The 26143-nt window shown below is 51.1% G+C and overlaps 3 protein-coding genes across 8 annotated transcripts in view; 2 read left to right on the forward strand and 1 right to left on the reverse strand.

Moving 5' to 3' along the window:
• Window positions 1-725: 725 nt before the first annotated feature.
• Window positions 726-4454, forward strand: Ndufs8 (NADH:ubiquinone oxidoreductase core subunit S8). Of its 4 annotated transcripts, none has more exons than XM_028771080.1 (7): window positions 726-803; window positions 1715-1772; window positions 1845-1895; window positions 2313-2408; window positions 2498-2670; window positions 4040-4168; window positions 4246-4454. In XM_028771080.1, the coding sequence occupies exons 2-7, from the start codon at window positions 1715-1717 to the stop codon at window positions 4375-4377; spliced, it is 639 nt and encodes a 212-aa protein (XP_028626913.1). In that variant the 5' UTR covers window positions 726-803; the 3' UTR covers window positions 4378-4454. The 4 variants fall into 4 exon arrangements, with proteins under 4 accessions (XP_028626913.1, XP_028626914.1, XP_028626916.1 ...); XM_028771081.1 differs by having other exon boundaries at window positions 739-1047; XM_028771083.1 differs by lacking the exon at window positions 726-803 and adding an exon at window positions 1084-1107.
• Window positions 4455-6290: 1836 nt separating this feature from the next.
• On the forward strand, window positions 6291-17970 carry Tcirg1 (T cell immune regulator 1, ATPase H+ transporting V0 subunit a3). Of its 2 annotated transcripts, none has more exons than XM_028771036.1 (20): window positions 6291-6405; window positions 8542-8662; window positions 8926-9004; window positions 9500-9720; window positions 9810-9898; window positions 10069-10195; window positions 10275-10357; window positions 10514-10607; window positions 10705-10917; window positions 11229-11373; window positions 15022-15161; window positions 15270-15427; window positions 15508-15598; window positions 16154-16272; window positions 16349-16562; window positions 16833-16964; window positions 17096-17206; window positions 17280-17397; window positions 17570-17747; window positions 17825-17970. In XM_028771036.1, exons 2-20 carry the CDS (start codon window positions 8546-8548, stop codon window positions 17901-17903), a joined length of 2508 nt encoding a protein of 835 aa, XP_028626869.1. In that variant the 5' UTR covers window positions 6291-6405; window positions 8542-8545; the 3' UTR covers window positions 17904-17970. The 2 variants fall into 2 exon arrangements, with proteins under 2 accessions (XP_028626869.1, XP_028626870.1); XM_028771037.1 differs by lacking the exon at window positions 6291-6405 and adding an exon at window positions 8250-8265.
• Window positions 17971-19517: 1547 nt separating this feature from the next.
• Window positions 19518-26143, reverse strand: part of Chka (choline kinase alpha) — a 46696-nt gene continuing 40070 nt past the window's right edge. For both annotated transcript variants that reach the window (XM_028771267.1, XM_028771266.1), the window contains 5 exons: window positions 25263-25350; window positions 24388-24496; window positions 21665-21771; window positions 21075-21156; window positions 19518-20537 (listed from right to left, as the gene is read on the reverse strand). In XM_028771267.1, the coding sequence (XP_028627100.1) occupies window positions 20478-20537; window positions 21075-21156; window positions 21665-21771; window positions 24388-24496; window positions 25263-25350 (446 nt within the window). In that variant the 3' untranslated portion in view covers window positions 19518-20477. The remainder of the gene's footprint in view (window positions 20538-21074; window positions 21157-21664; window positions 21772-24387; window positions 24497-25262; window positions 25351-26143) is intronic.

A 26143-nucleotide genomic window follows, 5' to 3' on the forward strand; every position in this document is an offset into this window, starting at 1 on the left:
TAAGATCCTCCCCCAGCTACTCCTCACCCCTCAGCTCCCCCAGCTACTCCTCACCTCACATGGTATCTCCGTCTTGTCCCATGCTGACCCTTCCCCATTCTACTCAGCGGTGAAACATTCCACCATTCTGAGCTCCACGCTCCATGGGGTGGAGCTTCCAGCCACTCAACTGCTAAAACCCAAAATTTTGACATCCTGTCTCTACTCCTGGCCTGGTTTTTGACCAAGTCAACGTGTCCTTCCTGGCCTGCCGGATTCCTCACCGCCAGCTTAGAAACTGCTTTCTAAAGGAAGCCTTCCCTGATCACTCCATACAAGGCATGTAGATTGCTAGGGACCCTCATGGTTCCCTAGTCCCAGGAGCAGACTTGACAAAAGTCCTGCTACCCACGACCGTTACAAGGGCCAGAAGAAGCCGAGTGGTTAAAGCGCTTACGAGCAGTCGCCATCTTTGCAGTATTCAAATGAGCCCTATCCCTCCCCACTCCCGGGACTGTACCAGCGTCCCAAACCCAGCTCAGGAAGTCCCGCCTTCAGCATCTCGGAAGTCAGGCGTATTAACCTCTCGGATACAATATGGCAGCTCCCTACAAAACTTCAAGCATCTGCTTCCATCAGCCAATTAGAGAAAAACACAGTCCTAGGCCCGCCTCCTGCAGCACCACAGGCCAATCAGACCAAAGGAAGAAAGGGCACTATGGAAAAAGGCGTGAGAAGCTCGCCCAATGGCAGCATCCTGAACTTAGGCTCCGCCTTCCGGTTGACCTGCACCTGGGCCAGGGAAGGAGCCGCCGCACTTCAAGGTGGGTGTCCAGGGCAAGGCGGCGAAGACAGGGTCTGGGTGACGCAACGACAGAGTTGAATGAGGTGTCACCGCTGACCTCGTGAAATCTGGGATCTAGCGGGTCGGCTCGGGGCCCGCGGCTTTTCCGTCCTTCCGTGATCTGCGGGCCCAGACGCCCGCACCCTCAGGCGCATGCGCTGCCTCGCCGGATGCCTTCTGCGTTCGTAGGGTCAGAGGTCAAGGGGAAGGTCTGAGAGAAAGTGGTAGGTTGGGATCCAGGATTGACTGAGGTCAAGAATTGGCGGACACGCTACAGGTCAAAGGTCACAAGAGGGCGCTAGAGCTTTGGTGATGTGCCAGGTTCTCAGTCAACATCCCCTTGGCTGCATACATCCCTAGTTCGGGACCCCTCTTCCTACATCGCAGGCCAGAAACGTGAGGTCAGGGGACGTCATTTGCCCAAGGTCACTCCGCAGGCTAGGGAGAGTTCCAAGAGGTCCTTGGGTTGGGGACAGGAACTTGATCCTGATAATTTTTTAAACCTTTAAGGATTTTCTGCATGTATCTCCTGGATTCCTGTCCTGGTTCCAATGACATTGGGTAATTTGGGGGCAATCATGATAGGGTGACAGGGTCTGTGACAGTTGGTTTGAAGCCTGGCTCCGAGTTAACTCAATACACTGGTAGTGGTCAGGGAGCTCCGTGTGAACAGAGGCTGAGGAGTGGACAGGGGAAATGGATTAAATAGGTTGCTTAGGAACTGCAGAAACAGAAGGAACTTGGGGTGCCCCGGAACTGTGGGTCAGCAGAGTGAGGTCAGATTGAGGGTTAGGGGTGCTGGTCTTGACTGGGATGGTGTCTGAATGGGGTGTAAGATAGATTCTGAGGAGGGCAGTTGCAGACCCTTCCCTTCCCTTCTGCATGTTCCAGATGTACCGTCTGAGCTCGTCCGTGCTGCCACGGGCCTTGGCCCAGGCCATGCGCACAGGTAAGACTGGAGGCCTTTCCTCGGAGTGGGGGAGCTGAGCTTCCTGGTATGAAGTCACCTCTCTCTTTGCAGGACATCTTAATGGCCAAAGCCTTCATAGCAGTGCAGTGGCGGCAACATACAGTGAGTACCAGACCTTCTGACTTGAGTTTCCCTGATCATTGTCATACCTGAGGCCAGGGAACTTGCTTTGCTAGGGACCCTCTGTGAGCTCTGGTCTCCACTCTGAAGATGAAGGTAGCGACCAAGAGAGAATGTGAATCAGTCAGTGTGGTGGCCTCAAAGGAGGGAGGCCTGTGATGGGAAAGAGCTGCTGGGTCCTGTTCCCCTTTATCAGGATTACTTACTCCCTGAACTTGGAAAGCCTTGCCTGGGTGCACTTCGAGTTACCTAGGCAGGAGAACCACCAAGGCTCCCCAGGTCTGCAGGCTGATTTTCCTGGGCTCTCACTAAGAACCCACCTGCTGCCCGTAAGGTTGAGAGTTTGGCCTCATCTTGCAGAGCCTGCTTCTGTTAACCTCCCACCCTGACCTCCTGCAGAGTATGTGAATAAGAAGGAACAGGAATCTGAGATGGACATGAAGTCCGCGACTGACAGTGCAGCACGGATTCTGATGTGGACAGAGCTCATCCGAGGTGTGTGCCAGTGGGGAGGGGAGAGGTGAGAGTCAGCCATGGCCTGTTGGGGAGGAGAGCACCTTCTTACCCAGCTCTGCTTCTCACAGGACTGGGCATGACCCTAAGTTACCTTTTTCGGGAGCCTGCCACTATCAACTACCCCTTTGAGAAGGGCCCACTGAGTCCGCGCTTCCGTGGGGAGCATGCACTGCGCCGCTACCCATCTGGGGAGGAGCGTTGCATTGCCTGCAAGCTCTGTGAGGCCATCTGTCCTGCACAGGTGAGTCTGCCTTCCAACTGCTAGGCCCCAAATCTGACCCCTACCTTGACACGCTCCCCCAGGAAAGTCCCTTCTTTTTTCTTTGGAGACAGTCTCACTATGTAGCACCAGCTGTCCTGGAACTCACTGTGTAGACTAGACTGGTCTTGAGCTCACAGATCTGTCTGCCTCTGCCTCTGGAGTACTAAGATAAAGCAAGCACTGCCACAGACACCTGACATTGTCCTTTTCTCACTTGACCTAACCCTGACCCTGTGTGTGGGACAATGAGTCCTTGATGTTCAAGTGCTGAGTCAGGAAGCTGGCCGGGGGCAGGCTCCATCCCAAGCAGGCCACATGAGGGGTTCGAGCCGAGGATATGCAACAGGAGTGCCTGCTCCTCAGAGCCTGGTGGGAGCTACACAGCATGCCCGAGGCTAGGACGGTTTGTGGAAACAGGAAGATGCAGTGATGGCTTTGCTGTGCCTAGCATGAGCTCCAGCAGCTGCAGCCATGACCTGGCCTGCCATGTTTAACTCCAGCTCCTAGCTGTGCCCTCAGGAGTGCCCCAGCAGCTCAGTGGCATCTGGCATGGCTCCTGGCTAGTGTGCACTCTGCATAGACAGGCTAGACTCATTCCTCACATCCTCCCTGTAGCTGTAAGAGTAGCCAGGAGAGATTTTATTCTCACTGTTATAAACACAAAAGGATGCGCCTTTGCTGGATGTGTGGTACATGCCTTTAATCCAGGCTAACCTGGACTACAGAGTTCCAGGACATCCAGGGCTACACAGAGAAAAACTCTGTTTTTGATAAAAAAGAAAGAAAGCAAGAAAAATGTACCTCCTGAGGCTCTGCTGTGAGTATCAAACTTGCCACTTGAGGTTGTCAAATTCCTTAAAGGGATAGTCTGTAGTTCCCAGGCTATCCCTTCTTACCCTTGGCTGGCATACAGCTGTCCCCCAGAAACTGATAGTTAAGGATATGTACCTTCAAGTGTGGTCTGTGTCCGTCATTACTATATAAATTCAGGAAATCCTTCGATCTCTCTTGAGTCTTAAGTTTTTCCATCAAATGGGGATTGTGAAGAAAGTTGTTCCGCATGACAGTCATTGGGCACTTCCTGTCCAGGAGACCTCTCAGGGCCACACCTTTTCAGGGAGCAAAGCAGATCATAGCCTTTTCCTTGTGGAACAGGAGGGTCACCTGGGCAAATGCTGAGCAAAACCTTGCAAAGACTAACAGGGCCACGTGAGTGGTGGCTCCTTTGGAGGGCTGAGGAAATGAGACATCCATGCAGACCTCCAGGGATCAGACTGAGCTGTGATGGGCAGACCCAGGGCCAGGAGGGGTCTGCTAGTATGACAGTGACCTGTGGCCACTCCCTCAGGCCATCACTATTGAGGCTGAGCCAAGAGCCGATGGCAGCCGCCGGACGACACGCTATGACATTGACATGACCAAGTGTATCTACTGTGGTTTCTGCCAGGAAGCCTGCCCTGTTGACGCCATTGTGGAGGTGAGTGGGCTGGGTGACGTGATAGCACAGAGGCTCCTGGGAAGGGTTTGTCCTGCTGACTCTCCACCTTCACACAGGGCCCCAACTTTGAGTTCTCCACTGAGACGCACGAGGAGCTGCTGTACAACAAGGAGAAGCTACTCAACAATGGAGACAAGTGGGAGGCCGAGATCGCCGCCAACATCCAGGCTGACTACCTGTACCGGTGACCAGGCCGCTGCTGACCTTGGCCACCTGGCTCAGCCTTGTGGCCCCTGTGGCCCATAAAGAAACTATGATCCCACAACTGCCTGTCTTGTTGTTCCATTTCTAGGGCAGAATCTACCCCAGGCAGCCAGGGGCCTGACTTGCTCCGCCCAGACCAGGTGTACATGGCCTGCTCTGTCGGTCCCTCAGTGGGTCCCAGCAGCTCACCTGCCCACAAAATCTAGCAAATGCAGAGCCCAGCCATCCTCTACGCCTCACAGGCCTCACAGGCCTCTTTGTGGTTGGTAACAGGACGCAGAACCATGACCCACATCTGGGCTTCTTCCCACAGCCTGCCGATGCAGGTCACGGGCCTGTTGTCCCCATTGGTGTTGGGTGTCTGCGAGGTGAGGTCCCGCTCTTCTGTCTTCTCAGACCTCCATCACTACAGTTGTTTGGACTTAGATCCTTTGCAGGCTTCAGGCCAGAGTCCATCAAGAGTCTCAGGAGGGGGCTGAGTAGGTAATTGTTCTTATCCTGAGATTGCACATAAAAGCTCAATACGACCACATGTCTGTTACCCGCTGCTGGGGGATGGAGTTGGGTGGATCCCAAAGTCACTGGCTAGCCAACTTAATCAAAATGACAAGTTTCGGGTTCAGAAGAGACCATCTCAAAAAATGAGTGAGACGGTGAAAGACGTCCTGCTGCCAACATGTGTTTACACAGGCAATGTCGCTGCACATACTAGCACTCAATGCCCCCCGAGGTCAGGGTGTCCTTTGGGGAACAGGAAGCTTGCTATGGGGTGACAGTCACAAGGGAATGACATAGGTCCTGCTGCCTCTGAGCTGGCCTGGCCTGTTGCTACATCCCCTTTTCCCATCAAGTTCCCTGCTCAGGCTGCCACGTGGCCTCAGCTTCTCAGATTGTAGGCCCAGCCAAACACACACACTCTGGGGGACTGCTGCTGGCTCCGTTCTCATATTCTTTTTTTTTCTCTTTTTTCTTTTCTTTTTTTTTTTTTCCTTTGGTTTTTCAAGACAGGGTTTCTCTGTGTAGCCTTGGCTGTCCTGGAACTCACTCTGTAGACCAGGCTGGCCTCGAACTCAGAAATCCACCTGTCTCTGCCTCCCAAGTGCTGGGATTAAAGGCGTGCGCCACCACCGCCCGGCTCCATTCTCATATTCTAACGAACACTTCTACCTCCACAACCACAACCTTATGGCCCTATTTGTTCCCCCACAGTGAAGAGCACTGGCTTGTGCACCCTGGTGTACTTGTGTGAGGGTCCTCACACCAAGTCAGATCAGACCTGTGGCATTCCTGTTCTCTGAGAATACCTACCCACTTTGACTCCGTTTCCATGTTTCCCTGGCCTTCCATTCTATATTCCCCCACACACTAGGGCCCTTGTTTACTGACTGTGGTCCAAGGATCACCAGAGCTGAGGGGCCCCTTATCCCTCTGGTCCCCAGTGGGTACAGTCCAGCCTGTCCAAAGTGCAAGCAGCTGAATGGTCCTGAATCCCAGTTTCCAGACCTCAAGGGTTGGAAAGGAGGAAGGAGGTCGAGGCATTTTTAAAGGGTCTCTAGACTCCTGGGTGCAAGTTCCTCAGCAGAGACTGGCCCAACCAACACCCTGCTGCCAGTGGAGAGGTACCCAAAGAGTGGGGCCACCCTTCCTCAGCATAGCCTGAGCTGGGTGGGTTGGGTAGCTGCAGATCTTGCACAATGGTGAAGCAGCTTGTACGTAGTACGTATCGGGAAGATGAATGTGGCCTATCCTTAAGGTCCTACCTGGCATCCCCGGTGTCGGTTATCTCCCGATTCCCGGTATTAAACAATTCCGGGACGTCCAGAACCATTTCAGACACCGCCCTCATCCCCACCCCCACCCCGCGCCCAAACTCAGCGGGGGCGGGACAGGGCGGGCAGTGGGCAGGCCGTCACAGGCCACGCCCACTCCGGTATTCTGAAACTGGAGTGAGCTGCACTGGCCCGCGGGCGGGCTCAGATCCTAAGCCGGAGTTGAGCGACGAGTCCACCTGGGTGAGTGTCCTGCTAAGATGAGAAGCCCCAGCCCTAACTACTAACCACTTCCTCCGCCTGGACAAGAGTCCAGGCGCCCCGCCCGGCTCCGGGTGGAGGCAACTCAGAAGCCATGCTCCCGTGTCAGGCTGTCTGGGATGCAGGCAGGCCGCAAGGATAAGCAGAGGATAGGTTGCTAGCTCCGGGCAACTTCAGAGCCCACCTCACCAAGCCTGAGCTCAAGGAACCCCGTGTTGCATCTGAGGGAGGGACCCATTCTACAGATGAGGAAACGGAGGCCACCCTATTAGGAAGTGCCTGGACTCAAGGCAGAATCCAGCCCCTCTCCTCTTTCCGTCATCCTCCGAAGAGCAGGAGCTGGGAGAAAGGCAAGAGTCGAAGGAAGACTAAAAGGGGATGTAGGAGTAAGGCAGAACTTTGGGGCCTCGGGGGAAGGCCAGAGCATGAGTGGTGTGTGTAGGTCTAGCTCGCAGATGTCCTGATGCTTGCAGGAGACAGAACCTAGTAACAACATCACGGTGCACAGTGTGGACTGTCTGCATGCCACACGGTGGCACTTCCGTTTGTCTTGCATTTACATGGCTGGCATCCCTTGGCTGGAGTACCCCGGTGCTGGCAGTTATGGTGATGGGACTGGGCAGGCCATGCCAGGTCAGAGCAGTGTTCCTCTGTCTGGGACAGACCCCTCTGTGCTTTGGTTCCAGTTGGCCATATGACCTTAGTCTTCACCTTACTCAACCTGGGTTAACCCACTTATAAGACTGAGATAGAAGGAGTGATGGTGGCGCACGCCTTTAATCCCATCACTCAGGAGGCAGAGGCAGGCTGATCTCTGAATTCAAGGCCAGACTGGTCCACAGAGCCAGGTCTAGGACAGCCAAGGCTACACAGAGAAACCTTGCCTTGAAGAACAAACAAATAAACAAACAAAAAATAATAATAATAAGGCTGGGGTGTCCACTAGGAATTGGGGGGAGGGGTGTTTATAGAAGTAAGATGTGGGATTCTGATCTTTTGTTGTTCACCTCCCCACATCTTTCCTGCCAGGGGTGGCCAAGTATTATTCAATCAAAGAGGAAACAAGCCCAGAGAGGGCAAGCGACTTACCTAGTGTCACACAGCTGGTTACAATTCGGGAAAGACCCTAGAGACTTGGTCCCTGGCCCTCTGCACCCAGCCCTTCCTGCTCACCTTTGCCTGTGCAGGGCCTGGCTCTTCTGAAGCCCTTGACTACCCTCTGAATTCTTTCCTTTCCCAAGCTGGGGACAGGACTGTGGTTTCCCCTTAAGTAAACCAGACCTAGGGAGGAAGTGATCTGTTGGGCAGACCCAGGCAGCAAGCTGGGCCCATTAGTATCTGAAGTTCCTCTCAATGTGTGCCCCCACTTGTGTCCGCCAGCCCTCAACGCCAGAATAAGAGCCGAGGAAATGGTGTCCCCAGGGCCCTGGACCTCAAGAGCAATAGCTACAGAGCAGGCAGTGGCCCTGGGAGAGTGTTGTCTTTTGGGTTCTGCATCTGCAGGGCCGGTTGGAGTCCACTTTCCAGCCAGGAAGTGTCTGTGCCTGCTGGGGTTGGAGCGAGGCCACCAGGGCCTCCCGCCCATTGTTTCACAGTTTCACTTTCTTGGTTTCAACACCGAGACTGTTCCCAGCCCCACAGGCAGTGCTGGCAAGCCCAGCAGCCAAAGGCAACCCCCACCCCATCCCTCCTTCAGGATTTTAGCCCCTGGGAACCTAGAGGGTGTCCCACCCCCACCCTCTGCGTGTAAAGGGAAGCAGGCTAGACAGCTCAGCGGCATTGTGTCAGTTGTCACAGCCTCAGGACTGGAGCCTAGGATCTCGGGGCTAAGCTGAGTCTCAGGTAGGGGCAGGCAGAGAGGTGATACAGAGCTGCAAACACTGGCAGAGACAGACCGGGTGTCTGGCAGTCCTTGGGCTAGACTGGAAGGCTAACTTAAAGACAGCCTATGGTGGTAGGCTTTGGGTTCATTGGCCATGCTACTGACTTTCTGTCGACCCCAGTACCCATTACCTCTTTCTGGGCCTCGGTTTCCCCATCTGTCCGGTGATTGGGACCAGGTGTATGGATGCCTGCCTAGAACTAGTTCCTAACAAACCTTTTTTTGCCTGCCCTAAGGATCATGGGCTCCATGTTCCGGAGTGAAGAGGTGGCCTTGGTCCAGCTCCTGTTGCCCACAGCGTCTGCCTACAACTGTGTGAGCCAGCTGGGTGAGCTGGGCCTCGTGGAGTTCAGAGATGTAAGTGGGGTGGACAGAGCCCTGGGTGAGTAACCCACATCAGGAAAGCCCCTGTGATTACCCCTGGCCTGCCCCAGGAGCATCCCAGCCTTCCTCTCCAGTATGGGGCTGCCCATGCCCACTCACGCCCTCTCTGGCATGGGGTTGAGTCTTCTCTGGCTAGTCATTTCAGGCTGATTGGGCACCCAGCAACTTTTTGGAGGAGGTGCCTCAGACCTCCATCCCAGAGCAGTGATTCTGACCCCTATATGTATCCATCACAGCTCAACGAATCCGTGAGTGCCTTCCAGAGACGCTTCGTGGTAGATGTCCGGCGCTGCGAGGAGCTGGAGAAGACCTTCAGTGAGTTGGACCCAGACCCGCATTCTGGCTAGTTTCTTGGAAAGAGCACTAGGCTAGCTTGGTCTGAAAGGAAGTGCCGCAGTTACCAGGTGGAAGGCAGAGAAGGGAGCTGCAGGCAGGGCTGCTGGGATCTGCAGGATGTCCTTGGCTCTGGGTATGTGGAGCTGAGGATGAGGACGTAAGGCAGGGCGGCCTTGGAGTATGAGCCATAACTCCAGCTTTTTGCCTAGATGGACTGGGGCGGGCAGACGTTGGGGTGGAGGGCTGCAAAGTCCTTTCCTAGATCAGAGATGAGGGCAGAACAGGGGGAACAGAGCTTCTGGAATAGCAGTTTAGCCTGGGATTTTTCTGGCATTCTGACTCAGCAGATTAGTCATGGCATTTGATACGTGTTTGGGATCTCCCTGCATGTCTGCAGTCCTTGGCTAACAGTAGACATTAGCTGGCATAACCCAGTGTGGCTTCCCTAACTCCCCGCCGCCTTTCTATGTCTAGCCTTCTTTCGGGAAGAAGTGCAGCGGGCAGGCCTGACACTAGCCCCACCTGAGGGGACACTGCCAGCACCACCTCCCCGAGACCTGCTGCGCATCCAGGAGGAAACGGACCGCTTGGCCCAGGAGCTTCGGGATGTTCGAGGCAACCAACAGGCACTTCGGGCCCAGCTGCACCAGCTGCAGCTCCACTCAGCAGTGCTGGGCCAGAGCCACAGCCCCCCGGTCAGTCCCAGTCAGGGCAGGGATGGGGACAGGTGATACATATGCCTAGCCCAACCTAGGCTGGGCTCACAATGTCTCTTGGTGCCCAGATAGCCCCTGTCCATCCTGAGGGACCCACCTCTGAGAGAACACCCCTGCTTCCAGCCTCCAGGGGCCCACATGCAGATCTGAAGGTCAAGTGAGTCAGGGTGGTTTGTCTTTTCTTGGCTGCCTTAAGGCACTGGCCAAAGAAGGGAACCCGATGGCCCCTGAGTCTCTGTATGTTGGTCTGGGGGGTTCCCCATGGGTGCTTCCTGCTGAGGTGGGTTAGGAGGAGGCTGCAGCCCCCCTCCACTGCCCTGCTGGCAGTTTTGTGGCAGGTGCTGTGGAGCCCTACAAGGCTGCAGCCCTGGAGCGCCTGCTTTGGAGAGCATGCCGCGGCTTCCTCATTGCCAGCTTTAGGGAAACTGAGGGGCAGCTGGAGGACCCGGTGACGGTGAGCTGGCAGGGGCCAGGGTGGGGGCTGTTTGGGAGGAGCCAGGGCTCTAGAGATTAACTGAATCTGGCTTTCTCAGGGTGAGCCTGCAACTTGGATGACCTTTGTCATCTCCTACTGGGGTGAGCAGATTGGACAGAAGATCCGAAAGATCACAGACTGGTGAGCCACAAGTGCATAGTCACCTGGCCGCTGCAGGTGTCCAGCCTACTGGTTCTGGGTGGCCCAGGCCCCTGATAACACCTTCAACCAAGTTTGTCCTGCCCTCAGCTCTGCCCAGAGACTTCCACTGACCCCCACTACCCCATCTTTCCCCAGCTTTCACTGTCATGTCTTCCCGTACCTGGAGCAGGAGGAAGCCCGGCTCAGGACCCTGCAGCAGCTGCAGCAGCAGAGCCAGGAGCTTCAGGAAGTGAGTGCCCATGTGACCTGACCCCTGCCAGCTCCCTCACTGCCGCCCCTTCTGATTAACTTTTTTTTTTTTTTTTTTTTTTTTTTTCTGTCCCCAGGTCCTGGGGGAGACAGAGCGGTTCCTGAGTCAGGTGTTGGGCCGGGTGCAGCAGCTGCTGTCCCCGTGGCAGGTGCAGATCCACAAGATGAAGGCCGTGTACCTGACCCTCAATCAGTGCAGTGTGAATACCACACACAAGTGCCTCATTGCAGAGGTCTGGTGTGCCACGAGGGACCTGCCCACTGTACAACAGGCGCTGCAGAGCGGTTCGGTGAGCATCCAGGCTCCCAGAGGCTTGCTCCCACCCTGCCCTCCCTCCCTACTTCTGTTTCCAGTCTCTCCTCAAGCTCCTCGCACCTTACCTCTGCTCTGGGGTTGAAGGGTGGGCACCAGTTCCTAGGAGTTCCTCCTCCAGGGCATTTTGGGTAGGATGGAGCTGACCAACTTCCCCCATGCTATGCCATCCCATCCCACCCTCAACCCAGAAATTACAGTCCACATCTCAGATGGGCCTGGAAGGGAGGGGGCAGGGTTTCTACAGGCCCTAGCATCAGCTTCTGTCTCTCTGCCTGGGTTCCCCAGAGTGAGGAAGGAGTGAGTGCTGTTGCTCACCGCATCCCCTGCCGGGACATGCCTCCAACCCTCATCAGGACAAACCGCTTCACCTCCAGCTTCCAGGGCATTGTGGATGCCTATGGTGTGGGCCGCTACAGGGAAGTCAACCCTGGTGAGGATCTGCATGGGGGCCAGCCCTCCCATCCTCTGTCTGGGTACAAACCTTGAGAGGGGTAGGAGCTGAATCCACCCCACCCTTTTGTACAGAGGCATAGTCCCCAGTTCAATCTCCAGGGAGGCTACTGGGTACCCTAGTCCCAGTTGGGGCTTTATACTTGTTTTAGCTCTTGAATCCACAGGGAACCAACTTGAAACAGTTCAGAAAACAGATTTGGGAGTGGCTTAAAGACCAGCTCACTTGTTTTGATGAGTTTCTTAGTTTCTGTGGGTCACATTTTTTTCTGGTCTATAAATGGGAGTAATAGTACAAATCTCAGAGCAGTGTTAGGAAGGCTAGTGGTTGTCATAGGGCCCTATAATTTGACCAGCCTATAATTGTGGCTCACTTGGCCACTCTGCGATGTTTGTTGTTGTTTTTATGAAGTGGGAATCAATAGGGTTGAGAATGTGGCTCAGCTGATAGAGGACCTGCCTGGTGGATTCACGAAGCCCTGGGTTCAGTCCTCAGCATAAACGCAGCATGGTGGTTAAGCTTTTAATCCTAGCACTCGGGAGACAGGCAAGAGGATCAAGAATTCAGGCATCTTCAGCTACATAGAAAGTTCAAGGCTCAGTGGGTAAAGTGCTTGCGGTAGAGGCGCGAGGCCTCTGTGATACACCAGATCAGTCTGGGTCTGTGTAGACTCTGGTCAAAAGGTTCTGGCACTTCAGAACCAGTATCGTGGGCTAGACCTGGGGCCCTTCCAGTGCAGGTAGAATGGCTTCGATGCTGTCCCTTGCCAGCCTTTAAAGCCTTGAGGAAGGAGGAGGTTATTTGCTAGAACTGCTATAATAAAGCATTGTGGACCCTCAGAAGGTGGCTAAGTGGCGGAGATGGCTGGATGTGGTGTAATGCCTGAGGCAGAGGCAGGAGGAGCAAGGATCTTAGATCAGCCTTAGCTACATAGTGGAAGCTCTGTATTGGCTCAGGACACCCCAAGACCAAGTTCTCAGCACAAAAGAGATTTATTTGCCCCAAAGAGACAAAAGGCCTGGAATAAGAGACAAAGACAGGAGACAGAAAAAGGGGAGGGATATTTGTCCTGGGGGTGGGGTGGGGTGACTACAGATAAGGACTGCCTGTAGACAGAGTGGAGACAGATGCGGCCGGTAGGAAAATGGCAGTTTATAGAGGTAAATGGGGAAATCCCTTGTTACAATGAGGTGTTTAGTTTTAATTGGGCGTGTTAAGTGAGCCAAAGGGGGCTTTTTTGTTTGTTTTGTTTTGTTTTTTGAGACAGGGTTTCTCTGTGGAGCCCTGGCTGTCCTGGAACTCACTCTGTAGACCAGGCTGGCCTTGAACTCAGAAATACGCCAGTCTCTGTCTCCCAAGTGCTGGGATTAAAGGCGTTCGCCACCACCGCCCAGCCAAAGGGGGCTTTTGATTGCTGGACTTCAATACTTTGATGGCTGGACCTTGGTGGTCAGCCTCAGGAGGAAGAAGTGACCAAATAAGAGAATAGACCTTGTTGGCTAGCTTTAGGAATGTAATCTAACAGTATTTAGCAAGGCAAAGGGGCAGTAGGGCACAGAGAAGGGCAAGGCCTTCTGGAGCCATGTTTGCCATGCATGGACTGGCTAGAGTCCCTTCACACGACAAGCCCTCTGCTACTAGATGCCGTCTAAACATAATAAACCAGCAGAAATGTGAGGTGGAAGTCTGAGGTCAAGTCGTCAGCTGCACCATTCCAACTGTTAGGGAAAATCTGTTCCGGGTCTTTTTCCTGGGCTGTGAACAGCTGTTATGGCCCTGTGTTCAAATACATGTCCCTTCCTGTATAAGGACACTGAGTACAGGGTTAAAGTCCACTCCATATGAGGACTGGATGACAGTGGAGCTCCTGAAGAGGGGTCACAGTTGGCCCCTAATTAGGCTTGTGCACTGGAACCTTCCTTCCAACCCTAATTCCAGAGATTAAGTACCCAGCTTGTTCTTCCGGAACTTGTTGAGTGCCCACCAGGACCCGCCGGCTCTCTGCTCGTCTGCGAAGATTTCGTTTCTTCTTCCTTCTCTTCTGCTTTGTTTTGTTTTGCTTTTTTTCTTTTTCTTTCTTTCTTTCTTTTTTTTTTTTTTTTTGCAGTTCTGTTTTTGAGACAGGGTCTCATTGATCCTAGGCTGTCCTCAGACTCTATGTGGCCCAGGATGACCCTGGACTTCTGATATTCCTTTGAACTCTACCTCCCTAGTGTTGAGCTCACAAGAGTGTATCATCAGGCCTGGCCTGTGCAGTGCTGGGTAGGAAAGGAGTCCAGGGCTTTATTGATGCTAGGCAAGCTCCCTGCTACCTGCTAGCTGAACTAACTCTCCAGCTCCCTTTTTGTGTGTGTGTGTGTGCGCGCGTGTGCGTGCACGTACGCGCACATGCTTTGTTTTGTAGTTTTGAGACTTTTTTTCTTTTTTTTTTCTATTTTTTGGTCTTGGTCTTTTGAGACAGGGTCTCTATGTGTAGTTAGTCCTGGCTGTCCTGGAACTCACTCTAGACCAGGCTGGCCTCAAACACAAAGTTATCTGCCTGCCTCTACATCTTGAGTGCTGGGATTAAAGGTGTGTGCAATTACCTCTGGATTGAGACAGGGTATTTACATGGTAGCCCAGGTTGGTCTTGAGTTCATGGCAATCCACGTGCCTCTACATCTTGAGTTCTGGGATTAAAGGTGTGTGTCATTACCCCTGGCTTGAGACAGGGACAGGGTGTTACACTGTAGCCCAGGTTGGTCTTGAATTCATGGCAATCCTCCTGCCTCAGCTTCCTGAGTTCTAGAATTATAGGTATGAGCCATCATGCCAGGCTTATAGATCTTCTTAAACATAACATTCAGGGCCAGAGAAATGGTTGTTGAGTGAAAACGTGTGGATAATTCTGACAACCTGAGCTCAGTTTCCAGGACCTATATAGGGGTATAACTAACTCCTGCAAGTCATCCTCGGAGCCGCACACATGCATACCTTCCCCTCAGTAAATTAGCAAATAAATGCTATTCAGACAAACAACAATAACAACAAAACCCCACTGAGCAACAGAGCTGGAGACCCGACTGTGGAGCCCCAGAGCCCATGTAGGTTCAGCGGTGCGTGGTTGTAATTCCAGTGGTGGTGAGATGTGGACTGGAGCCAGGCGGCTCCTTTTTTAGTGAGGTTCCCGGCTAATGACAAGCATTGTCTCAAAATGGAGGAGTGACCCATTGTTGTCTCTGATCTGCATGCACATGCGCACATGCAAACAGAAAATAATACCAGTCGGGAGGATCACTTCAGGAGTTCAAGACCATCCTGGACCACTCAGTAGCTGCCCTATCTTTAACTGACTGTAGCTAGAACTGCTAAACCTATGTCCACACCTGTCTGTCACCTGCCAGGGCTGCCTCGCCTCAGTGAGGTGGTACAGAGATCTGTTTTACAAATGGAGAAATAGGCGTTGGAATTTAAATGAGGAGCCTTGGGGAACACAGATTGACAGTTGTAGGCTCTGAAATGTGCCAAGTGGTCCCGGCCTCACATTCTCTTGGCTGGTCCTGGGAGTCCTCTGTGGCAACTCGGTCAAGGAAGCAGATCCCCAGTCCCCGACGTGAACCTTCCTGACTACATGCTGTCTGCCTACAGCTCCGTATACCGTCATCACATTCCCCTTTCTCTTTGCGGTGATGTTTGGCGATGTGGGTCACGGACTGCTCATGTTTCTCTTTGCCCTGGCCATGGTCCTCACTGAGAACCGACCAGCTGTGAAGGCCGCGCAAAACGAGGTAGGAACCATCCATACCTGACAAAGGATAAGGGACTGGGCACGAGAGTGAAGCGTGTCTTGAGCTGAGTTAAACAGCACACCATCTTCCCCTGATCGTCCCCCCTAGATCTGGCAGACCTTCTTTGGGGGTCGCTACCTACTCCTGCTCATGGGTCTGTTCTCCATCTACACTGGCTTCATCTACAATGAGTGCTTCAGCCGTGCCACCACTATTTTCCCCTCAGGCTGGAGTGTGGCTGCCATGGCCAATCAGTCAGGCTGGAGGTACAATGACCTATATCCCTTCCTACCCACCCAGGGCCCCTGGCCCACTGTGCAGCTCTGACATTATCTGTGTACTGCAGTGACGAGTATCTGTCCCAGCACCCCATGCTCACCCTGAACCCTAACATCACTGGTGTCTTCCTCAGACCGTATCCCTTTGGCATTGACCCGGTAAGTGGCATGCTGGTGCTTGTGAAGGGGGAAGTTGGGAAGGCTGGCTTCTGTTTACTACCCACGTTTGACAGTTGGCACTGTGCACTTCCGGGGTGCCAGGCCTGGGGCACAAGCAGAGAGGCCTGTATCCAGACAGAGTGTAGTGGGACACAAGAATAATTCAAACACCTGGGAGATGGGAGGAAGGAGGATCAGAGTTCAAGTGCATCCTTGGCTGCATAGAAGACTTCAAGGCCTGACTGGGTTACATAAAACTCTGTCTCAAAACAAACAAACCAACAAAAACCTAGAACAGAATAGCAGCCCACTATGTGTGAAAAAATGGGTCCATGTTAGCATCACCTTATTGAACAGATGAGAGTGAAGCCTAGGCCTGGGTGCTTGAACTACCCAGCTGGGCTACCCTAGTCACTAGTCCCTTAGAACTGGTGACTGAGGTGCTGGGATTGGGTTTCTCAGGGAGCAAGGTGATGAGAAAAACATGGGAGGGGGTGGGGTTCTGGCAAAAGTGACCATAGTGTCCCTGTGTGCTCACCTCTCCCACTACCCCAGATCTGGAGCCTGGCCACCAACCACCTGAGCTTCCTCAACTCCTTCAAGATGAAGATGTCTGTCATCCTCGGGGTCACACACATGGCCTTTGGGGTGTTCCTCAGCATCTTCAACCACGTGTAAGCTAAGGGCTGCCAATGGGTGTGGGCAGTGTCCTTGTGGGTCCAGGATGCTCTGACCTGTCTCTTCCCACAGGCACTTTGGCCAGGCCCACCGGCTACTGTTGGAAACCTTGCCTGAGCTCATCTTCCTGTTGGGCCTCTTTGGCTACCTTGTGTTCCTCATCGTCTACAAGTGGGTGCATGTCTCAGCTGCCAGCGCCTCCTCGGCCCCCAGTATCCTCATTCATTTCATCAATATGTTCCTCTTCTCTCAAAACCCCACCAATCATCTGCTCTTCCACGGGCAGGTAGGCCAGGGACAGAGAATGGCTGACTCTTTCACTGGGGACCCTCTACTTCAGTCAGTGGGTCACCAGGAGCTGCAGAGCCATCTGAGAAATGAGTTGTGGGCTGGAATACCACAAGACAGTGATGTCAGAGCCAATGGGCTAAAGTTTAGGTCTCAGGTGTTGAGAACCTGAAGTCCTTTCATAGAGGTCCTTGTTAGTGTCCCTCTACAGTTCCCAAGGATCAATATGATGTACTGTGCATGGTTGCCTTGCCCTTCTTGCCCACAGGAAGTGGTACAGTATGCCCTGGTGGTCCTGGCTTTGGCCACAGTTCCTATCCTGCTGCTGGGCACACCCTTGTACCTGCTGCGCCAGCACCGCCGAAGAAGAAACACTCAGAGAAGGGCAGCAGGCCGACAGGTAGGAGTAGGAAGTACAGGGAAGGCAGGCTGCATGGGGAGTGACCTTTGCTTCCTTTTAGGCTCCATGCTGCTGGGTGGGTTGGCATGGGCTGTTCCAGGCCTGGAGCTGTTGATGTTATCTGTTCTCAGGATGAGGACAGTGACAAGCTTCTGGCCTCCCCTGATGCTTCTACCTTGGAGAACAGCTGGAGCCCTGATGAAGAGAAGGCTGGGAGCCCAGAGGATGATGAAGAAGCTGAGGTGGGCGGTACAGTGCTTTGTTGGGGGAGGACTGCCAGCTCGGGCTGTTGTCTCATGGCCTCTTACCATGCAGTTTGTCCCTTCTGAGATCTTCATGCACCAAGCTATCCACACCATTGAGTTCTGCCTGGGCTGCATCTCCAACACAGCCTCCTACTTGCGTCTCTGGGCCCTGAGCCTGGCCCATGCCCGTGAGTGATCTTTCTCTCAGGGCCCTCAATATTCTACCTGGTCAAATGGAGCTGTCCCACAGAGGTGCCTTACCAGCTCTAGGGGCAAGGAGGATTCAGGGATGCTATTGGGGTAGGGATGTGACAGGCATTCCTCCACCCTTGACCTCACTAGCCCCTTATTTGTGTGCAGAGCTGTCTGAGGTCCTGTGGGCCATGGTGATGCGCATAGGCCTAGGCATGGGCCGAGAGATTGGCGTGGCAGCTGTGGTGCTGGTCCCTGTGTTTGCTGCCTTTGCTGTGTTGACTGTGGCCATCTTGCTAGTGATGGAGGGGCTCTCAGCCTTCTTGCATGCCCTACGGTTGCACTGGTGAGCACCCCTGTGGTGAGCCTGGGCATGGAGTGGATGGGTGGCTTTCCTCTTACCAGCCCCTTTTTCATACCCAGGGTGGAGTTCCAGAACAAGTTCTATTCAGGTACTGGCTACAAGCTCAGCCCCTTCACCTTCACTGTGTACAGTGACTAGCACCCACTGCAATCCCTGCTTCTCCAAAGTGGGATAGGAATAAATAAAGAGCTGGCTGGCCCAGGAACTTTGCATTTGTCCTCTCTGGGATACCGGGGTTAGGCTGACACTATAGTGGTCAGAGCTCTAGATTCTGAATATGATGTCTACTTAGACCATCCTTCAGTGGAGGTAGACAGTGAGAGGCACTGGTTTAGGATCTAAGCCTTTAGAAATTGCTGGGATAACCTATGAGTACATCTGCGGACTCTTGGGGGACAAGAGGGTTAGCTCTAGGGCCAAGAGGGAACAGTTTAGTTTTGTGGGAGTGGATTCCAACCTGGCTGGAGGTGTGCAAACTAGCTTTGATTTCAGGCCCTGTCCCCCTGAAGTCCTTCAAGTTCTCTATGCTTGGTCGAGGTAGGGGTTTGCCTCTTTTATTCCCTCTGGCTGGAAGGCACACATAGCCAGTACATGTCAGAGGCCAGAGACTCAAGTTTTCCAAGTTACAAAGTAGTTCTTGTAGCTGAAGGCCCCAGCAACAAACAAAGGCTGCTTTGAAGGCCAGAGCTGCTCTGGGCATAGCAAGCCACAATGGCCCTGCTGGGAGGGTTGTGGACGGTCCTGCTGAAGATCTCTGAATACAGGACTGGGAATACTAGTGTCTTTCAGGCACTTTCACATGCTTGGCAGACTAAGCTAAGAGAAACATAACAGAGCTGGGCAGATGAGGATAGAGGATCCCCAGGAGATAGCAGGCCTGCCCTAGCTCTGAAGCTTGCCTTCCTGGACTCACTATTCCAGTTGCCATGGGAACAGCATGCCATAACACCAGCAAGCACTGTCCTGGCAGTGATCACCACTTAATGGATGTGACTGATCAAACCAAGATGGATCTGATTCCTGCTCATTTGAACAGGATAAAATCAGGCAGGGAGTAGGGCCTACAAAGGTCATTTGGGAAAAGCACTGTCACAAATGGGAAGGTGTAGAAAAGGAAGAGTTGGGCTGGAGAGATGGCTCAGTGAAGTTTGTTTCCCAATACTCATGGGCAGTTCTCAACGGCCTGTGACTCCAGTTCCAGAGTATCCTACTCCTCTGGACTTCTGGGACTCAAGTGTATGTACCTCTCCCCACCACATAATTAAAAATAATAAAAATAAATCTTAAGAAAAGCATGAGGGGTCATCATGCCTGTTATTTCATTAGGCAAGCTGAGAGTCAGCTGGAGTAAAGCCACTGTGATACAGGGCAAGAACAAGCAAGCCACAGCCACTTCCATCCTATCTTTCAGTGGAGAGTTCTAAGAAAGGCCAATTAAAACAGTGCTGGCATGCAGCATTATTGCTGAAGCTTGGTTGGTCAGAGCAACATAACAGCTGCAGCTCCCTCTTCTGCTGACTGGGCCTGACTCCTAGCAGAATAGCAGAATGAGGCTCTGTCAGGAAGGGCGGCAAATCCTGGGGGTTTTGCTATCTGGGGCCATGGAGATCAGTGGGGCACCAAAGTGTGGTGTTGCCGAGAATGAGGTATGACAAGGAAGGTGCCCAGCCTGGCACTAGTTACATGGCTTTTCCATGTGTGTGCTGATGGAGAGAGCAAGGCACTGACATATGAAGGGTAACAGCCTGAGAATAGGTTTTAAGTTGTTTATTTATCTGTATAATACAGTCTCGGTGGTAGCAGAAATATGTGCACAAACAATTCAGAGTAAAAAAAAATTCTAAGTTTATCCCATTGGGTATTAATGTACATAGATTTCACAGCTCTAATCTACCTGCAACCTATTACCCCACATACAGCTGCTGCCTCCCAGTGTCATCAGATGGGAAGCAGCTTCAGCGGGCAATGGGCAGAAGCCCAAATTCCAGGCCAGGCAGAGGGAAGGAAGGCAAGAAGGGGTGAGGAAGCTGGCTCCACTGCTCCTCCCCCAGAAGCTGGAGCTATAAAGCACACCCAGTTAGGAGACACTGAAATTATAGCCAGTCAGTGATGGTGGCCCATGTAGTCTTATATACATAGGCACGGGAGGGCTGCAGCTACTGCCTGCAGATGCATACCCACAGTCAAGTGTACCCTGTACAGAAACAGCTGGCTGCCCATCCACAGACCCCACAACTCAGGCTCCTCCTGGTGAGCCACTTCACAGTATGTCTGTTCACTTGCCCTTCAGAAGTGTCTCCAACACATTGTCAGACTGTCACCTTCAAAGCCTGGTAACAAATGTGTTGCAGCACATTAATATCCCAGGTCAGCACTTGGTACCCACACAACACTGCTCTGTCCAGCTGGGGCTATGAGGGGCTGGAAGCTGTAGCCATGCAGCCAAAAGGCCTCCAGCTTAAATGGGCTCTGAGCTATTGCACTATTGTACTATATTTCTGCTTCCAATCATGGTTCAGAGTCCTAGTGAGAGTGTAAACAAAGATGAAAGAAATGTTACTCCACTTTAATATAGTCTGTAGTATACACATCGGTGCTCAGTAGTGAGATGTCCAGGCCTTCTGCCCAGGTCAGTGGTCACAGCAGCGCTCCACTGAGGGCCTGGTGCAGCCGCCTCCTGCAGTCCAGTGGTGAACAGTGGAGCCATCCCATTCACACCCCAAGCTTCCTCTTCTGGTCAAAGTAGGCATCGAACCTGGCTTGGGCATATTCCTGAGAGACAGCAAACAGTACTTCACTATGTAGCCAGGCTGACCTGATGTTCACTGCTGCTGTGGACCACCACGCCAGCCTGATATTACAGGATCATCTGGTCAAATCATATTTTTAAAATTACATTTCATTTGTCAGGGGGTACTCATGCCACAGGGCATGTATAGAGGTCAAGAAACAATGCCCACCATGTGAGTACTAATTGCTCCTCAGGAACTTGGTGGCAGATTCCTTTACCTGCTGAGCCAACTCACTGACTCCAAAACCTGCTTTAAATATCCACATGTTTCCTGTCTTTGCCTCATGGCATCATTACCAAACCGCCCACCTAAAAGAGAGTCATCCTAGTATGAGAGGGATCTGTCCAAGAAAGAGTCTCTATGTCAAGGACCCTGGAGTGAGGCAACTGTACCGTCATTGAGAAGGCCTCCAGAGCTCCACTGCCCCAGTGCCACCAGGTCACCAAATGGGCAAATCAAGCTCACACACACACCACAGCTCTTCCTTGCAGTTGGGAGAACTGCCCCTGAAACATACCATGTACCCAAATTCGATGGATGAAATCTTGGCTTGTACAATGGACCAAAGTCCCCAGAGGAAATGAGAGGCAAGGGCAAATCTGTAATCACAAAAGTGAGAAACACATAAGCCATGCATGTGAGGTCAGTCAGAGAACCAAAGAGATGTCATCTTATACCCCAGCTATGCTATCAGCCATCTTTCTTGTACTATACACGCTGCCTTGGCCCTTCTGCCGGACTGGAGTGAAGGGACTGGAGTCTTTCCACCCCTGGTCAGCCACAGGAACACTTACTGGTGTGAATATACCTAGCTGCCTGGCAGGGCACACAGGATACTGAGGTGACCATGCTCTGCTACAGGAAGAACCACCAGCTGACAGTAGCTCCTTAAATCTGCCTCATGCACTCAGCAGGAAGCTGTTCCCTGAGCAGGTTTCTCTAGCCCCACAGTCACCCACACTTTCCAGAGCTTCTGCTAAAGTTCAAATAATAGCAGATGAGTGGAGCCATGCTGCGGTCTCCAGCCTCTCCCTGCAAAGACACATACCAAACACTGCTGGCTGGCAACTGCCTATACACGCCAACACACAGCAAGGAAAAGCTTACCTGTTGACTTCAAGCAACATGTCTTCTTTTGTAGCAGACTGCTCTTCACTACTGAGGCTTTCAAAATCATTTTGGAATGTAGTCAAGTAACTGGAAATAAAATGGAGCTTAAAAAAGAATTAACTATGTTAGGATGGATGATTGTTAAAAACAAACACTGCCAATAATAGCTGCATACCTATCATACACTACCACTGCCTTTGTGGTGCCCAAGTGAGAACAGCAAGGCCAAGATGGCTTCTGATCCTAAGGTCCATGGCATTTATAATTAGCTTTCTTTAGGTGGGGTTTACAGAAGATTCTACTTGAGTATCAAAAAAATAACACTATTCAAGGGGGGCTAGAGAGTAACACTGGCTACTCTTTAAGAGAACCCAGACTTGGTTCCACAAGATGGTTTACAACCTCCTGAAACTCTAGTCCCAGGGGATCCAATGCCCTCTTCTGATCTCTGCAGGTACTGTATACACATAGTGAACAGACATTCATGCAGACAAAACACTCTCACACACAAATATTCAAAAGAAGAAAGTCCAGAAGGCTGCACACTTTAAAGTATCTACAGCGGATTAAAGAAAATAAAGAAGCACTATATTACTCAACATACATATGCTGGGTCAAGTTCTCTCCTTCTGAGAGAGACATCCCCACCATCGTCTCAATGGCTCAGAAAAAATGTAACTAGGAAAGCAACTGCCTTAAAGGTGTACACTGTTGTACAGTTTGAGCACTGTCTTTTACCACTACCATCTGCCTCTGGCTGATAATCTCTGACAGCTCTGAACTCTGGTACTATCCACTCTATGGTTCTAATTTCTCTTCCACCAAGCCTAAACCCAATGCCCTTACCTCACCCAAAGCAGACTCATCATCCCCTATTCCTCCTGATCCTCACATAAGCTTGGCTGCCTGGCTTTGGACATATTCAAGTTCATTCCCAACAGCCTTAAATGGTGACCAGAAGAGAGTGATGACATTATCTGACATCTTAGCAAGCTCCCATTTGAAAGGCTAGCCCTGGAATGAGTATACTTCCTGAAGCTTCTTCATGGGTTCCTAGCTCCATAGACTCAAGATGTTCCCTGACTGATCTGGAACAATGGCTTGTTCACACCTGTCCTCACAGAAATCATCTGAGCCACCACCTTGCAGCGTGACATCCAATTGAGTTTTCCTAGACTTCCTCTGCTCGTTCCCTATCCTGCCTACTTTCAGGACCAAAGCCCATCGAGCTTCCTTCTAGGCTTCAGAGATGGGCCGAGAAATGAGAGGAAAAAATCCCAGGAAGAAATTCCCACAAGAAATGGTTCTCCACATAACCAGTTAGCCCCTTGAAATTCAGGATGGGAAAGGAACCATTCACAGAGAAGCTTTTCCTCCAGCTACACACAGGTTCACGAAATAAAGCTGGGTGTTCAACTGATCCCACATGCCTAGGAAATGGAGCTTTTGGCAAACACTGGAGGCCTAACCCTCCTCTGACTGAACCAGGTATCCACAGCTCATGGAGTTAACAAAAGATGGACTCAGACGTCTAGTATGCAACCACATGTTAATAAAACAAAACTGAATTAATACTATTATTTTTATTATTAGGAATTGAACCCAGGGCTTCTTATATGCTACCAAGGGTTTCCAATAATCTACACCGTCACTCGTCCTCAGACTATGATGCATGGTGCTGCTGTGTAGCCCAGACTCACAATCTTCTTTCCCCCTCTCTCTCTTGCTTTTAAGCAGCCCCAGCAGTTAGGCATGTGTCATCTAGCCCAGGCAAAATAATGTTTGTTTGTTTGTTTTTTTTAAAAAAAAAGACTTATTTATTTTATGTATATGAATGAGTACATGTAGCTGTCTTCAGATACACCAGAAGAGGGCATTGGATCCCATTACAGATGGTTATGAGCCACCATGTGGTTAATTGGGAACTGAACTCAGGGCCTCTGGAAGAGCAGTCAGTGCTCTTAACCACTGAGCCATCTCTCCAGCCCAAGTAATGTTTTTAAATAAAAGCAAAATGGTTTTCCTAACCTTGCCATAATTTAAGCAGAGCCATCATGTGGCTGAGTAGTATAGTAGAATACATTCTAGTGTGCATGAGGCCCTGCATTTAGTCCCCAGCAGACACACACACAGACACACACAGACACACACAGACACACACAGACACACACAGACACACACAGACACACACAGACACACACAGACCCACACAGACACACTTGTGGTTTTTGTTTTTTCTCTAATGAGTAAACAGTGTCTTTTTTTTAAAAAAAGAGATTTATTTTATTTATATGAGTACACTGTAGCTGTCTTCAGACACACCAGAAGAGAGTATCAGATCCTATTATAGATGGTTGTGAGCCACCATGTGGTTACTGGGTATTGAACTCAGGACCTTTAGAAGAGCAGTCAGTGCTCTTAACCGCTGTGCCATTTCTCCAGCCCCAGAGTGTCTTTTAAAAACAAGCATGTGCCAGGGTTGGTGGAGCATGCCTTTAGTCCCAGCACTCAGGAATCCGGGGCAAGTGGATCTCTGCGTTCGAGACCAACCTAGTCCATAGATTGAGTTCCAGGACAGTCAAAGCTACACAAGAGACAAACCAAAAAAACCTGTCTTGAAACTAACCAACCAAATTAAAAAAAAAAAAAATGAGTGTGTAATTCTAACTGTGAAGCCAGCTTATGTAAAGCTAACTTATCAATACAAATGAGTCTCCTACCTGTTGTTTCCGGGTAGGATACTTCTGAATGTTCGCTCTGAAGAAAGGATACTTTTCATAGGTATAATCATACATCCATTCACAGAAATGATTTCCAATGTCAAATCCCCTGAAAGAGAGGACAATGCAGGTAAGGAATGAGGCATGCTGCAAGAGCTGCAGGCTCCTTGAGCAGAAAGGGAAAAGCTAAATGAGGGCCTGGGAGATGGCTTAGTGGTGAAGAGCACCTGCTGCTCTTGCAAAGGACCCATGTCAGGCAGCTTACAACTGCTAACTTTAGTTCCAGGGATGTGATGGCCTCTTCTGGCCCCCAAAGGCTGTCGGAACTAGGCATAGGCATACATGTAATGCATATAAATACACATAAAAAGTATATTAAAAGCTGAATGAACCTTAAATGGGATCTGTGATCCCCAAGGTAGGCTTTTAGAGTAGATTTGCCCAGTCTAGGCATATAACTTAGAAATATAATAAATGATTGTATTTTTAATAAAGGCTTACTGGGGTAATAAATTACCTCAACACAAGAGTATGGTAGCTTTAATGACACAGAAAGCCAATTTGGTAAGCATCAGAACCACAGCAGAAGGAGAACCAAAGGTGCTACCTGAATGCTACTTGGGCAACTGAGCACAATGTTTCTGTGGCAATCAGTACTCATGTAAGGAGAACCATCTTGGCAGCCCAGAGGAAGTGGCAAACTGCTTTTGAGTGCCTGCTCTAACTGCATAAAGGCCTGTGCTGACTTGTCTCGGGCAAACAGCTTCCTTTCTGGTGTGGAAGCTTTTTGCTTGGTACGCTGTTTGAGTCTATAATTGCTTTGTATTACAATAATGAAATGATACTGAAATTGGCATTTGACTATAACATATTACCTGTAATTGTAACTGCTGTATTCAAAATCAATGAGCATCAGCTTCTGCTTTTCAGAATTCTCTTGGCCTTCCAACAATAAGATATTACCTACAAAAGATTTGGGTAAACAGACATAACACAAGGCATCAGAGTGTGATTTTTTCATCCCAAATGATTTCAGCTTTGGTCCTAAAGACATCACAGGCAAACAGAATACAAGTTTTGTCATGGCAGCAGCCTGCTCTAAGCAGGAAAGCTCCAAGACTGCCTGTTCCTAGTCCCTGTCCTGAGCTCTCTGCATACTACAGAATATAGCCAGACCTCTTCAACTACTATTTGGAGCAGTACTTTTCCAAAAACTTCACACAGTGTGTGTTAGAGTGCATCTGGTTTCCTTACCTCAATCTCCCAGAACCTTGGAACTGGGCTGCTGTCATCAATTGCCCAACTGATATGTCCTTGCATACTGTCCAACCCAAGAAGACCAGAGACAATGAATGGCCCTATGATGTTTCCTCCAGCACTGAATCAAGGCAGGTACATGACTGCCAGCCTGGCTGGGCCAGCCAATTTCCCCTAGTGTGTTCAGGAGCTTGGGAGGGGGTGAGAGGGCCTGGAGCTCCATAGCTTGCTAACTCTGGCCACTTTCTCCTATCATTTCTAATAGAAGTAAAGTAGTTTCTAGGTTTTGCAACATATTCCTGGTGCTCCCAATGACAATGAAAAAAAAAAATACCAAGAGGAAGACATCCAAAATTGTAAAAGAAAATAAATGCAACCTGTCATTTCTATCTTTTCTACACTTGGCCATCACTTAAGTGACTTGGTTGAGACTCCTCTCTGGTGATGATGATCTGCATACCTCATCATCATCATGACTAGAAGGCTGTGGCTAATGGGC

Source organism: Grammomys surdaster, unplaced genomic scaffold, assembly GCF_004785775.1.
Source record: "Grammomys surdaster isolate TR1022 unplaced genomic scaffold, NIH_TR_1.0 205, whole genome shotgun sequence".
In the NCBI taxonomy this organism is placed as follows: domain Eukaryota; kingdom Metazoa; phylum Chordata; class Mammalia; order Rodentia; family Muridae; genus Grammomys; species Grammomys surdaster.

Excerpts from the sequence above, each read along its gene's own strand:
- Tcirg1 (XM_028771036.1), top strand. The coding sequence starts at position 8,546 with ATGGGCTCCATGTTCCGGAGTGAAGAGGTGGCCTTGGTCCAGCTCCTG. Across the intron at positions 10,358-10,513 it reads ATCCGAAAGATCACAGACTG|CTTTCACTGTCATGTCTTCC; the intron begins GTGAGCCACAAG and ends ATCTTTCCCCAG. Across the intron at positions 15,162-15,269 it reads TGAAGGCCGCGCAAAACGAG|ATCTGGCAGACCTTCTTTGG; the intron begins GTAGGAACCATC and ends CGTCCCCCCTAG.
- Ndufs8 (XM_028771080.1), top strand. The coding sequence starts at position 1,715 with ATGTACCGTCTGAGCTCGTCCGTGCTGCCACGGGCCTTGGCCCAGGCC. Across the intron at positions 1,773-1,844 it reads GGCCCAGGCCATGCGCACAG|GACATCTTAATGGCCAAAGC; the intron begins GTAAGACTGGAG and ends CTCTCTTTGCAG. Across the intron at positions 1,896-2,312 it reads TGCAGTGGCGGCAACATACA|AGTATGTGAATAAGAAGGAA; the intron begins GTGAGTACCAGA and ends GACCTCCTGCAG.